The sequence below is a fragment of the Octodon degus genome, unplaced genomic scaffold (assembly GCF_000260255.1).
Source record: "Octodon degus isolate 3935 unplaced genomic scaffold, OctDeg1.0 scaffold00010, whole genome shotgun sequence".
Classification (NCBI taxonomy): domain Eukaryota; kingdom Metazoa; phylum Chordata; class Mammalia; order Rodentia; family Octodontidae; genus Octodon; species Octodon degus.
The window spans coordinates 23,843,992-23,858,168 of record NW_004524586.1 but is presented as its reverse complement, the minus strand read 5'-3'; the positions used below and the strand labels follow the sequence as shown (position 1 = coordinate 23,858,168).

Genomic DNA, 14,177 nt, shown 5'->3' with positions numbered 1-14,177 from the left:
GGAATCATTGTAATTACAGACTATTTTCTGTTTAAAAAGCTACCACTTTAAAGATAGTTCCCAGCAATTACAAATCAACTATAACCTACAATCTAATCTTTGGTTTTTTAAGTCTGTGTGTTCTCTAAGTGTAGATATAAATCATACTTCTTTGTCTGAGGCCAAGAGGTCAGTAGGATTGTTCAACTAGTGGGTTGAAATGAAGCTAACTGGGAGTAATTATCAATCAGTTCCTCTGAAATAAAATTGATATTCTCACAAGGAATTATTTGTTATGTTTTCCAGGCAATTTCTTTCCTCACACCCTTGGCTGTTATTTGCGTGGTGAAAATTATCCGGCGAACAGACAAGACCGAGATTAAGGAAGCCTTCTTAGGTAGAGTATTCTCGGTTCCTACTTCAGGGAATGGGGCTGAACTTAATTAGATCATCACATTTTTAAAAATTGCAGTTACACCCAATTTGACTTTCCCTTTGGTCAAATTAAGCTCAAGAGAAAGCAAAACAGGATTAACTCTAAGGCCAAAGAAGAGTCAATGTACAGTTTACAAGAAAGGGGTTTTCAGAGGATAGCCGTGGCGCTGTCCTTGGTGCTGACTCTCATGCGTGGTCCACGTCAGACATTGGCTGCTCGAAGTGCGGTGGCAGTCCACTTACACTAAGCAAATCTGAAATGTTCACCTTTGACTGTCTGATCTCACAGTAAGATCATACTCTAGGCATTTCAGAGATCAATATGTGAGGGAGACAAAATGGATAGAAACAGGTTTAAACTAAGTTAGAAACAATTTCCTAACTTGTTTTCAGTTTGAGAACATTTTGGGAGGTAAACAGTGGCCATTACGTGAAGAATGCACCAGCCTTTGCCACTGATCATAGTACTATTGTTATAAATTCTCCCCAAACTGAATCATATCTGGATGTGGCAACAGTGACATTTTTCTGTCCATCAAGTGCTGAGAAAACGGTAAGTTCAAGAGATAGCCAACGCTATTTAGCCTATTTCATAACTAATAAATAAACGACTATATAGCCAAACTTTCAACTTTTTGATCCTAAAGAAATTTGAATTTAATTGATTTTTTTGTTTTGTCACATAAAAGATACTCAAATACCCCAAATTTGTGTTTTGTGTGTTGTATGGACTTACTATCCAGTAAAGTAGTAAGTCTAGAGAAAGGAGGTTCCACACTAATGGGAGTGCTTTTTAGTTATGCTGAAATATGGGCATTCAATTTCTGGGTAAGCTGGTGGGGATTAAGTTTCAACCTAAGGTATACAGAGCAGTCAGGAACTCTGCATTCAACAATACAGACTTTTTTTTTTTTACACAACCAGGATTTAGATCCGGTCTAGATTAAAAGAACAGGCTAACAGTATTCCTCTCAATTTAGCTCAAACAAATAATTTAATTGCAAGGCTAAAATAACCTCACAGAAATAGAAGAGGGGAAAAGAAAGTATGTAGCCTTGTGGTGACTAAGTTGGAGGCCTGGGCTATCAAGACAAATGACTTCAGCTCATGATCACTTCTGCCTGAAATATGCCTCTTCCCCTCCCAATCCCAGCCTCACTCTGCGTGCACTTGCTTCATCTCTGCTGCCCTGTAACTTTGATTTGTATGAAGCTTGGGCTGGCTTCTGTGCCATGTCTGTTTCCTCGTGCAGCTTCAGTGTCCACCACTTCTGTTCACCAATTTCTTGGTGTGGACTCCCTATATAGACTTTGACTCAACTCATTTCATAGTCAGAACACCAAGTCATGAGTCTCTGGCCAGACTGGGGTTGCCCTCTCTCAGGATGGGTAGGTTGAGGGTTTGTTCACATGATCTTGATCTCTTTAGCTAAGGTAGCAGAAGGGTCATTCTTTTTTCATAAAAGGCACAGGTGCATTCCCACATATGGCTCAAATGGCCCAGCAGTGCTTGGATGAATAACACTGTGGTCCCCAAGCATCATTTTGGCGCCCTTCCAATTGGCCTGGAAATCCCATGCTGTACTCTTGATCTTGCTGTTCCCTTGGCACAAAGTCCTGAGATAAATAACAGTGGATAAGAACTGTCTTTTGTGGTTGTTTTTAAAATTTACTGCTGGATTTGGAGTTGGGCTATTGTGATGGCAGTAAGTAGCTCACAGTTACCTTTTCTAGACATTTTCATTCTCAGCTAAATCTCCCTTAGGGTGACATTTCAAAATTGAACACCGTACTCTGCCTCCTACATGTTAGCCAAGAAGGTGGAATTATTGAATGTTCTCTTTGCCTAAATAAATGAGAGCCTGCCTTGTACAAATGATGAAGAGCCCATTGTGCACAGGGTTTTAAAACAGTCACTGCTTTCAGGAAGGCTTGGAAGTAGGGATTGGAGAAATGGTCTTTAAATACTAAGGACAGAAAACTAGGTGTTTGCTAATATCTGGAATTCAGCATTATCACAGTATGAGGTGCTTGGTTCTTGGGTCCCTTATTTACTTAGGTAATATACTTCCAAACATAGGCCCTGGTTACTCCCCTTATCTGTATATGCTCAGCAGTCACATGCATGCATTTGAGCTGGATGTGGAGAGTGAGGTTTGCCCCACTTAGCATGGGGTTTTCAGCAATCCATGCCACAGAATACCCAGGACTGTATAAAGTGAACCTTGTGGGAGTCCTGTGGTGCTGAATTTCCCATAGCAAAAGTAGCAAGAAAGGCTCTCTAGTCCTATGGAATGTTTCTAATGAGTACGAGTCCCTTGCAAGTCAATTTGTAGGAATTATTGCTTTGAATGTCTTTATCAGAACAGTCTAGTTTATCTTTCTGGTTCCTCTTTCAAACAGTATTGCGAAATGCAGTAAAAACGGCCTATGAGGCAAACCCACTAGGTTACTGTTAACAGAAAAGCAGTCCTGATTGGAACCATTAATTTCCCTTCTTATTCAGGACATTAATAGTGTGATCTGACCACAGCCTGTTCTCTGATATGAGGGGTCCCTTGTTGGTACCCTGGGGGTTTTGCTGTTCAGGAGAAACTATTAATCAACTCAGTGCACTTCCAGAGTGTAAGATGACTTCTACACTTAGTATCATCACTCCAGTTTCCCATCCTTCTGCTTCCCTTTAGGGCATTTGAATCAGAGAGTTGGTTAAATCACATCCACAAATTTTCTAGCTGAACTCCTTCAAATTTTTTTGAAAAGCTGCTCTGTGTTAACATAGCCCCCCAGACTCAAAGGTTAGGAGAGTATATAATGCTCTGGGTCGATGGAGCTGTGTATAAAGTCCACCAAGATGTATAGAGACACAGTGGATCTGCTACTAATGCTTGTTCTGATAGAGTTTGTCTGTGCAAAGACCATACTCTAATCAGGGTAAGAATGGACCCAATCCCACTGGGAAAACACAGCTACATGCCATCCAGGTGAGCCCCAAGAGGTACAAAACCACAATCATTTCCTTGTGATCTCACAGCTCTCCACTTTCATGTGTGAAAGTGAGGGAAGCTTGTGCTTTAGGAAGAAAGGGTTTATATGTGTGGAGCACAAGTAGATCTTCCTTAGTCCCCAACATTTGGTGCCAACTTACACACCCTGATTGCATGCTCTATGCATTCCTGTGTTGGTGCTGACTCATGCCCTGCTTTCCAACTATGGCCTGACCTTCCTTTACCACCCCTCTTGGATATGGCTTGTTGTTCCTCACACCACTTAGATTATTATTTTTTATTAATTTTACTAAGAAACATAGCAATGAGACAGTTTCAAAACCAATTAACAGGACAGTTTCAATAATTAATACATTGCATATTGTTGTCTTCATAGTGGTTATCCATAGTACATGATGCAGACACAATATCCTGTCCAAACACTATTAGTACAAATCTTTCTTCTCATTGAATTAAGAGAAAGTAGCTGTATATCTATCCTAACTATGTTGCATATACAGATACAAAATGGTCCCGCTTAGATTTTTTATTTTCTTTGAAAACATGTCCCTCCCCTTGTGTCCCTCTTATTTTACCTGCTTGTTAAAGTAGGTAGTTTTGTCCCAATTTCAGGAGTAGATATCCTTCTTGGCTGTGTAGGCCATTCCACAGTACTTTTTTCTTGATAGAGTAACACATTTGTCTCCCTTGATGGCCATGAATTGCTCCAGGCAGCTCCTTCCTGAAAATGCCCCACCACTGCTCTTTTCTTTCATAAATCTCAGTGAGTATTGAGTAGTTAACATTTGCCAAGGGGAAATGGTGGCTAGGATGCTATATTATTCAACAAAGCAGTAGAACAGGGCATGAAAAAGTTTTTATTGCTTATGTAAGGCGTTTGACCCTCATCACATTGCTGGTGTGGACTGTGCTGTTGTGTACTCTTGATAAGTCACAAGAGAGGGGTGCAAAGTTTTTCTAGGGAAAGCTTGGTGTTTTCTGTCACCTGCACCATTTAGAGGATCTGGAGTCATCTGGCCAAGTCTATCCAAGTGGCTTGGAGAAGGGCTCTGTGCTGTGTGTTTTTAAATAACATACTCTGAAAGTACTTGCTATTTTAAATGACAAAAAGCACCACCTTGGTAAACCTCCTCAAAACCCAAGGAGGCATATGGAGTTCTCCCCTCTTCAAAAACAGTGATTTGTTGATAACAAATGGACATCTGTCAGAAGGTGATGGGTCAACAATGAGATAGTGGCCTGGCAGAGTTGTCCTACTTCACAGTAGGACTCCAGCAGCTGCTCTGATTAGAGTTTTATCTAGAAAGTTGTCAGGAGGAAATAAAAATAGTTGTTTCTTGCTACCAGTAAAAAAAAAATTCTATATGCTGCAGTGTTAAATCTGTTCATATCAGGCCAGAAAGTGACAGATGGGCTCTTTTTTGATGATGAAAATTTCTGTCAAGGAAGGGAAAGAAATTTCTTGTCATGCAGCCCTGGAATTTTATGAATCATTCTTTTAAGCCCTGCTCTGATTATATTTTTTCTCTAGCAGCAAAGTTTTACTCTGTTTTTATAGTAGTGGCTCATCTCTCTATGGTAATACATTTAAAAGTATTACAGTGAAGCAATGATAATGATGATAGTGATTATGGTGATGATGGTACTGATGCCAATGGTAATGGTGATGATGGTGATGGTGACGGTGATGGTGATGGTGGTGATGGTGATGGTGACGGTGATGATGGTGATGGTGATGGTGGTGATGGTGGTGATGGTGATGGCGGTGATGGTGATGGTGATGATGGTGATGGTGGTGATGGTGATGGTGATGATTTTAATTTGAGAGCCAGCTGGTTATTTTTCTTTTGGTTTTGTTTTGTAGCTGTATCCTTGGCTCTTGCCTTGAATGGAGTCTGCACAAACACTATTAAGTTAATAGTGGGAAGGTAAGTTCAAAAAAGAAACAAATGGTGACAATCATGGTCATCTATATAGGAAATATTGTTTGAGGACATTTGATAGGACAAACTTGAGCCCTTTCAGTCTGTCTTTAAATTATTTCCATCTAGAGTTTTGTCTTCATCACAGGTCTTTTCTTTCTTCAGAGCTAGGAGCTGTTTTAGAAAGTAGAAGATCAATAGTAAGAAAGTGTCTACTATTTGTACATTTTTCTGGGCCAGTGCTTGCCATGGCATTTCCGGGGTTACTCATTGCTACATCAGGACTACACCAGCTACTCACTCGCTGGTCTGCTTTGCTTCTAATAAGGAGATAAGTTTGTTTATTTCTGGTTCATTTTTGAATGAGACATATGGATTAGCATTTGAGATTTGGTTTACGGTACATTTTTTCTCATAACTCGTAAGAAATAAATTTTGTCAATTTATTTTTTTTCTTTTTCTGTCGCTACTAGTAGAGAATTTGTCTCTGTAGAGATTAGAAGTCTTAAGGCCTAAATTTAGATTCAGTTTGAACCCTGAATAGTTATTGATGCAAATGACAGGTGAGAGTCCCCTCTTGCAACTACAGTGCTAACTGATCATCAGCCTGAGGGAGGGTGCTGGGACAACACTGAAAGAGTGAACGATGTATAGAGCTGGGTGTGGGGAAGATGGACATGCATGGGAACTGTAACCCAATATGCACCCCAAAGGACTGCTACATATGCAGCATTAGCAGAGCCTCCCTCGTGGTACGTACTCAGACAATGTTAGTTGTGTTACTGCAAAGTGCTGAATCATCATGTATCCCTGTATGAGAATGGGGTGAAGTGTTTAGGTGTAAGATACAATTGATGGGGTTCAGAGCTTTCAGGTTCTTTGTAACCTTGGGCAAGTTTTATCTTCCTAAGCCTTCAGTTTTGTACCGGCAAAATGAAGAAATTTCTGGGGTAAGACTCAGAATTCTCATGAGTCACAAGGTATGATGAACTGACAATGCCTCTCACTGTGTGTAGAGCCTAGCAAGTACTTGTGAATATTAGCTGGGGTTATTGCAAAGCCTCAGCTTCAGGATCAGGGCCCCTCTTCCTCTAAAGGCCTCTCTCATGCCCTAGGCTGTATAGCCATCCTCAGTTGTTGAGTTTCATGTATCAGGTAGTTGAGATTTTAAGTCCTCTCAGAGAGGTTACTTGAGACCTGCTATTGACCACAAAAATGAAGGACATAGAGACATAAATACTTGGCATCTCAGATCCTACAAGCAGTCACAGTCTCTGGATTGGTGTTGCAATGGCTCATGGCAGGAAGTTCCTTTTACTACATTTACATTGGGTTCAGGTCCCTCCTCTACCATGTCACTTAATATTCAAGACTTCACCTGTGCATAGATATTGACTGATCTTTGCCTTTTCCAGAGGTGGAAACTGAGATTGGGAGAGGCTCAGTGACTTTGGTTGAGTCACAGAATTAGTAAGTGGTGAATAAAAATTCAAATTGAGCTCTTTCTGACCCCAAAATCTGAGCTTCCCCAGCCAGTATGTCTTGAGTGTTCTGTGGGGAGCTCAGTGGAAATCATAGAGTTGGCTTGAGGAAGGATTGGGGCCATGGGAGGAGGAGCTGGGTTGGAGCTTGTTGTGATGGCAGCATTTTATATTGAAAATGTCCATGGTGTCTTTTGTAGACCTCGCCCCGATTTCTTTTACCGCTGCTTTCCAGATGGAGTGATGAACTCGGAAATGCACTGCACAGGTGACCCAGACCTGGTGTCCGAGGGCCGCAAAAGCTTCCCCAGCATACATTCCTCCTGTAAGTTCATGGTTGGGACCCTCTTTAGTTCCCCTGTTCACATTTCCCTATCACTCTTGAGAGAGGTTGAGATGGATAGAAAAGCACTGGTACATGAATGCCAAACACGGTTTGTTTTTCTTCACTGGAGTGGTGGCTGGCTCAGAAACAAGTGTTCAAAGAGAACTTAATAAGCTTCAGATGATGCTCAGGATTAGCTCTGTGATGCACCCTTTCAAAGCCTCAGTTTCTGCTGTGTGAATTGGGAATAAGAATATGTAAGAAAATCTCCATTACAGCTTGGAGTGAGGGTTGCAATAAGTTGTAATGTTCACTAATATTTCTCAACTTCCTTCCATGGTCACTGTATAGGTAAATGTTCTTATTTAACCCAGATGATAAATTTAGCCCACATAGAACACTTAGAATCATAATTTCTAAGAGTAACTATCACCATTATTATTTACTGCTAGACGTGACATTTCCAGAATATCCTGACTTACGTCTGCATTTGGTTTATCAATATTTATTAAATGGCTCACATGTCAGGCACAATGCCAGGCATTAGGGTCATAAAGGTAAATCAGATGCAGCTCATGCCTTGGGGAACTCACAGGTAGCACCCAACTGTTTTCATAGCCACCCCCAAGTACATGATGACTGAAGTAGGTATGTCAGCTTATTTAACTATAATAATCATTTCACTATGTACATTTTTACTTTTTAAAAAAATAAAACACTGCTTTATCTGTGAGGCTTAACAAAGATAATTGAAAGTTTGAGCAAATTAGTATCTAATGAGACCCAATCTTGGGGAGAGAAAGAGACAGAGAGAGAGAAAGAGAGAGAGAGAGAGAGAGAGAGAGAGAGAGAGAGAGAGAGAGAGAGAGATTGGTTGATTGTTTGCTTGATTGATTGATCGATTGATTTAAAAAGGACCAGAGATGAACCTTATAGTACAATGGCATTGTGTTCAATCTTTGGTACCACAACAAACAAAATCACCAATTTACATGGAAGACAAGAAAAGAAAAAAGAAAAGAAAGAAAACGGAAAGTAAGAGAGTCTCTGCAAACAAAAATAAGGATATTGAGGTCATGTGGCACATGGGGTGGCCCTTAACCTGATGACCGCTGCCCTTGTCAGAGAGAGACAGAGATGCTGGGAGAAAGGTGAATGAAGACATGGGCAGGTGGTGGTGTGGCCGTGAGCAGGTGGCGCCCTTAGCCAACAGAACTGGAAAAGGCAGGAACAGCTCTTACTCTTCCTCAGAGTGTTTAGAGGGACCATGGCCTGGGTGACACCCTGGTTTTAAACATCCTGGTCTCCAGAACTGTGAACAAATGCTACTTGTTGCTTTAAACCACCTACTTTGTGTCAATTTTCCTTTCAGCAGCAGCCCTAGGAAATAAATGTGGAGATTCAGAGAGACCAAAAGGATAGAAAGGATTTGACGTTAGGGTCATGAAATAGACTGAAAGAAAACATGTCACTGTGAATACACTGCTTTAACATATCCACTGAGATCCCTGTGGTGGGGTGCAGGATGATGTGTGGGACTTGGCTTTCTTCTAGAGTCATTCTTATCACTTAGGGTTAAACATCTGCCTGGAATTGCTTCCTTCCAAATTCATTTTCTTTTCTTTGTGAAATCACAGCTTAAGTATCTGTTTAGGAGACTTGGTAGGTGCCTTACCAGCTGGAGGTGTAGTATTGACTCATTGTGTGTTTATTCAGGGATTCCTAAGATGCAACTGTTTGGGAGAACCTGGGAAGCTCCTCACCTGAGTTCAGCCTCATCTGTTCTCTCAAGTCTTTCATTTTTGTTATTGTTCTGAGTTGTGTTTTAGGGGTATTTTCTCCTCCTAAAGACTCGAGGCTGAATTTTAAGCGGCTTCAAAAATTAAAAGCACTAAGAAATCAAAGCCCTTTCCTATGACAAGAAAAACCTTAATCCTGGCTTTCTAAATGGTTAACTGAGGACTGATCAGTTTATTGCCTGTGGTTGAATTTGAACTGGGGCAGGAAATAGCTCTCCTATGAATACCTCATGCAGAAAGATAGCTGGATCTCAGAGATTAGTGGCCAGCCATGACAAAAATGTTTGGTTTTGATGCACGCTTTCTCTTCCAACCATCAAAAAACCTTTTATCACAGGGATAACTGTGGACTGCCCTGCCAAATGTGTGGCTGATGTTGATCTGTGCTGGGCAGATTGCTGTCTTTTGCTTCAGATGCTACTTAAAACATCATGGATTTTTACTATTTGGTACATACAGAATCTTGCCCAGCCTCTAGTCATTGAAGGTGATATTTCATTGAGTCTCTTCTCCTGTTTATAACAGGGCAGTGATTGGCTGAAAGTGAACTGCTGTGTCCAATGAGAAAACCATAAGTTGTGTTTTGTGGATGTCTTATTGTAGCTTAAAGGAAGCTTTGTGATTTCTACACTTGTTGCTCCTCAGAGGGCATGACCTTGGTGGACACTTATTTTGTTACAAATACTCTGTCTTTCTTAAGAAAAAAAAATCAATTTTCTAGGCTGCATTTGAGTGACTGGCAGAGATGTCCTGTACTAAGGGATTTATCTCCCAGACTAGGGAGATGTGGGTTGTTTCTCTCTGTTCATGGACAATTGGATCCTGCAAGATAGTCCATATCTGCATACTATTCGGTAGACCAGTTGGTTTCCTTGGAACTTTAAGAGTAACTATTGATTTCTTTTGGACATAAAGGACTTTATTCTGTCATAAGCAGACAAACCATTGTAGCCTGAAGAACTTAGGAGACCACTTCTCCACAAATAGCACATCCACACGGTGGCACTTTTGAAACTTGCTCTGTGAGTCAGTAGAAACCTCCTTCATTAGAAGGCCAGAGGTCACTTTCAAAGAGCAAGTGGTTTCCTCCCATACTGGGAGATACCTAAAATTTACAGAGGGGATAGGCAGTGCATCCTCCCCCAGGGCCTGAGTGGAGGGCTATTCTGCAAAAGGGATTGTCTCTCATCATATAACCTCAACTTCTGACTGGATATTGATTCAGCTTCGAGGAAGAAGGTAGATTTAAGGAAGAAAACAAATTGATGCCATGTCAAGTTGTTGGGAAAGTATTGGAAATGAAGAAAACAGCAGGCTGTCTGGGTGTCATCATGTGACAGTGTGAGGACCCCATCCAGCAGCTGTGTGTTTCTATAAATTTAGCTTTACTGGGTCTCAGAGATGCTTGTTTGTTTACATATTGTCTATGGTTGCTTTCACTTTATAGTATTGAGTAGTTGCAAGGGAGACACATGACTCACAAAATGGAAAACAGGGTCAGCCAGATAGCTCAGCAGACTAAAGCACCTACTTAGGCAGAGCACAGTGGCCAGAGTTTGATCCTCAGCTTGCTGTGCCAGCCCCAACCCCAGGGCATGCTGAGACAGCGATTGAGACTGGGCATAGTGGTGCACGCCTGTAATCCCAGCACTCAGGAGGCTGAAAACAGGAGAATCACTATGAATCTCATCTATGAAGTGAGATCCTGTAGAACCTGTAAGCCCTGCCCTAAATTCATTTTTAAAAATGGAGAATGGTTATTGTTTAGGCTTTCACAGAATAAGTTCACCAATCCTGCCATCTACCACACTGCAAACTAGCAGAATGAAAGTGCATTACCTAAATGAAACTAACTTGATACATTGGGTATGTGGTTCTTTTATTTTTAAACAGAGCCTCTACAGCACAGAAAGGGGCAGTGTGGCTTGTGGGAGTCATTATTTAAATAACAGAGAAGGTCTAAAAGGTATGTCTGGCCAATAGAGATTCAGTAGTTTCTCCTGGAGCTCTTACTGTTTAGTAGGTCCTAGTCTAGCCACGTGGGAAGGGAACAAAGGACTATCATGTCCCGCATCTTTTTTGAGACTGAAGACAACCACCGAGCACTAGATAACCATGCTCTAGTGGGACGGCTGGCAGGAATAAAGAAGCGCTTTCTCCATAGATGTCCACTAAAGACTACACAGGAGTTATGTGTTTAAAGTCTTGCTCTTTTTGTTTGCTGGTTTTGCCTGACCCCATTAGTCTTTGTGTGTTTTTATACCTGGCTTTCCTTAAATATCTGGTGTTCTGGGCTCAGTATCCTCACCCTGCAGCTAATTGGGTGGAGTTGATTAGTGGAGCTTCTTGCGTCTTGTTGTTGTGCATGTGCCTGGCATGCTAGGTAGGACCTGTGAAGAGGCCTGTGTTCTCCTGGTCTCGCTCCAGACTGTCATTTCATCTTCTTGCTTTCAGTCCAGTTAGACAGTTATACCTGTTACTTCTTTTTTTTCCAAGCCCAAAGACAGAGATGATTGAACCTCTAAGTCACAGGGAACAGCTTCCAGGCTTTGCTGGATAAAATGAGCACCTGGAGAATCCAGTTTCTCTTTATAGGGATCTTCTCCTCCCCAGTTTCTATCCTCATACCTCACCGCTGCCTCCCACCTACCCCATGCCTCAGCCTCCAAGGCTTTTCTAGGGCCCTGCTGAGTGCAGGATTGCTCCTCATTAACACTAACCTCTACAGACATAAAGACTGATCTGTTTGCTGTGCTGCAAGCCAGTAGCTGCCCTCTATCTGCTTTCCATCTTCACCTAGTGGTATTGAGTTCAGGTGCTGCCAGACAGAATCTTGGTTCCTATTTGTGTAAATCAGGGCTCTCCTGAATTAGCAGTGTATATTTCTTCAATTATTTTTTCCTTTTCTGTATTTTAGGGAAGGGTGTACAAGGTATTCAGGGTCTCACTATTAGATTGGACTCGTAGTGATCCACCTGTTTATGGCCTCCCAAGAGCTGGGATTACAGGCATGCACCACCATGCCCAATTGCCATCTCATCATGCCCCAGGGGTGGGGCTGGCATGGTAGGCCCAGGGATTGAACCCCAGGTCCCCGCACCTGCTTGCAAGTGCTTTAATCCACTGAGCTATTTAGCCAGCCCTAGTGTGTATTTATTTCTTGGTATCTAACCCTCCATCAATCAAGAGACTTACTGTGAGGAACTGGCTCATGATGTTGTGGGAGCTGGCATATCTGAAACCTGTAGGGCAGTCTGCTATGTTGGTAATTCATGCAAAAGCTGATGCTTCAGCCTTGAGCCTGAAATCCGCAGGTTGGTAACAGGTTGGTACTCATGTAGTTTCCATGCAGTATGGCTGGAATTTCCTCTTTTTCTTTTTTCTTTTAAGCATTGTATAAAATGGCACAGGCTGCATGGATCACAGACTCAACCAGGACATACTGGTAGGCATTTGCCTGTGGTCAACCCACCTTGTACGGATTCTTTTGAAACTGAAAAGGAAAGCTTCCAGGCTCACTGTCATGTTGAGGAACATCAGCAAACTTGGCAAGTGCCCTTCATAGGTGTTTTCCCTAAGATCTTTATTATTCGGTATTTCTAGCTTCTAAGACAATTGCAGAGACTCTAGGAAGTAACTGTACTTATTTTGCCATGCCGTTCTATCAAAGTAAGGATTCCCCATTCTGGAGGGCTTGCTTTGGGAAGGCCCAACTCCTAGAGAACAGGGCTGTTTCTGCTTCAGGGGCAGTGCTGTTTCTCAACCCGGCTTTCATTTTCAGCCATCCTCTGAATGGAGCCTTTTAGACATTTTCTCCCTACTTCCCACCATGAAATTTTAATATCACAAATTTGTTGTATAAACTGTTAATGCACTTAAAAATAAAAACTCCCAAGTTCACAGTTGTGTAAAGGAACATCAGCAAATTTGGCAAGAACTCCTTGTAGTTCTTTTCTTAGTGACAGTTTTCCTTCCAAAATCATTGCAATAGCTGCATTTTATCTCCCTAAGAGCTGTCTGTTTTAATTCTCCCATGGGGTAACCTCAAGCTGATTGAACATGCATGTTCTAGGACAGTGACTTTTAATTGGGTTTTTTTTTTTTTTGCCTCCAGGGGGACATTGGTAATGTCTGAAGACATTTTAGGTTGTCACAAGTGTGTTTGTGTGTGTGCATGTGTGTAAGGGGTGATCTACTAATGTCTAGTACATAGAATCCAGGAATGCTGTTCATCATTCAGTGGCAGTGAATAAGATCACCCCACAACAAAGAGTCATACAGTTCAAAATGTCAGTACAGCCAGGCTGAGAAACTGTGCCCTAAGGTAAACTGTGCCCTAAGGTACTTAATCAATATATGGAAATCTTAATCGTTCATATTCTAAAGTCATCAGATCTCCAAGTTCCTAGCCTAAATGAATAGAATGCCTTTGGAAATAAATACTGTTGAATTCCTTCAAAGCACCTTTCCTCAATTAGTCGGTTCACTATTTGGTTTTTATTTTTTAAAAAGTTGAGGGTACTTTAAAGATTATAATTAAAGACCAGGGCTTACCTGCCTGCCCCCTTTCTTTCCATGCCTGTTCCCTTCCTTCCTTTTCTCTACCTTTTAGTTGTTAAATTTTAAACATATAAAGCAAAGGGGAATACATGATGAATCCACATCCCCAGGTACAGCATTTTAACCTTCTTGTTTTCTACTTTTCTCTACACATTTCTCATCACTGTGCATTGATTTTCTATTTTGGATTTTAGCACGTTAATGTAAAATTACACTGAGGTGCATGCAGCTCGGCCCAGAGATTCTGAGAGCTAGGACCTCTGTTGCACCCACTTCCCCACCATGATGCGGACCATTTTCATAACCCAGGAGGTCTGTTTCTTTTCACTTCCAACCTTTATGCCTTTGAGGGAGGCAGCCATGGTTCAGGTTTCCTTTCCCTTTTCTTTTTAATTTTAGGTTAGCTTTGCCTGTTTAAAATTTCATATAAGTGTGATTATACCATGATTCTGGGGGGACCCTGGGAGTTTTTGTTCAAAATAATGTCTTCAAATTCATTCATGTTATTACAAATATCAATAACTTACTCCTTTTTATGCCTAAAAGTAAGTTATTAAAATGAATATCACATCAGTTGTTTATCCATTTTCTTTTTTTTTTTTTTTGCCAATACAAAAATAAGCACCCACAGAATGTTTATTTATTGTTTAAATTACTCCATATTTTTGC

At 41.2% G+C, this 14,177-nt stretch overlaps 1 protein-coding gene across 1 annotated transcript in view; it reads left to right on the top strand.

Annotated features, from left to right (window-relative positions):
• Positions 1-14,177, top strand: part of Plpp4 (phospholipid phosphatase 4) — a 149,029-nt gene that overhangs the window by 59,124 nt on the left and 75,728 nt on the right. Inside the window, exons 3-5 of the mRNA XM_004625615.2 lie at positions 286-376; positions 5,286-5,349; positions 7,025-7,149. Of these exons, the coding sequence (XP_004625672.1) occupies positions 286-376; positions 5,286-5,349; positions 7,025-7,149 (280 nt within the window). The remainder of the gene's footprint in view (positions 1-285; positions 377-5,285; positions 5,350-7,024; positions 7,150-14,177) is intronic.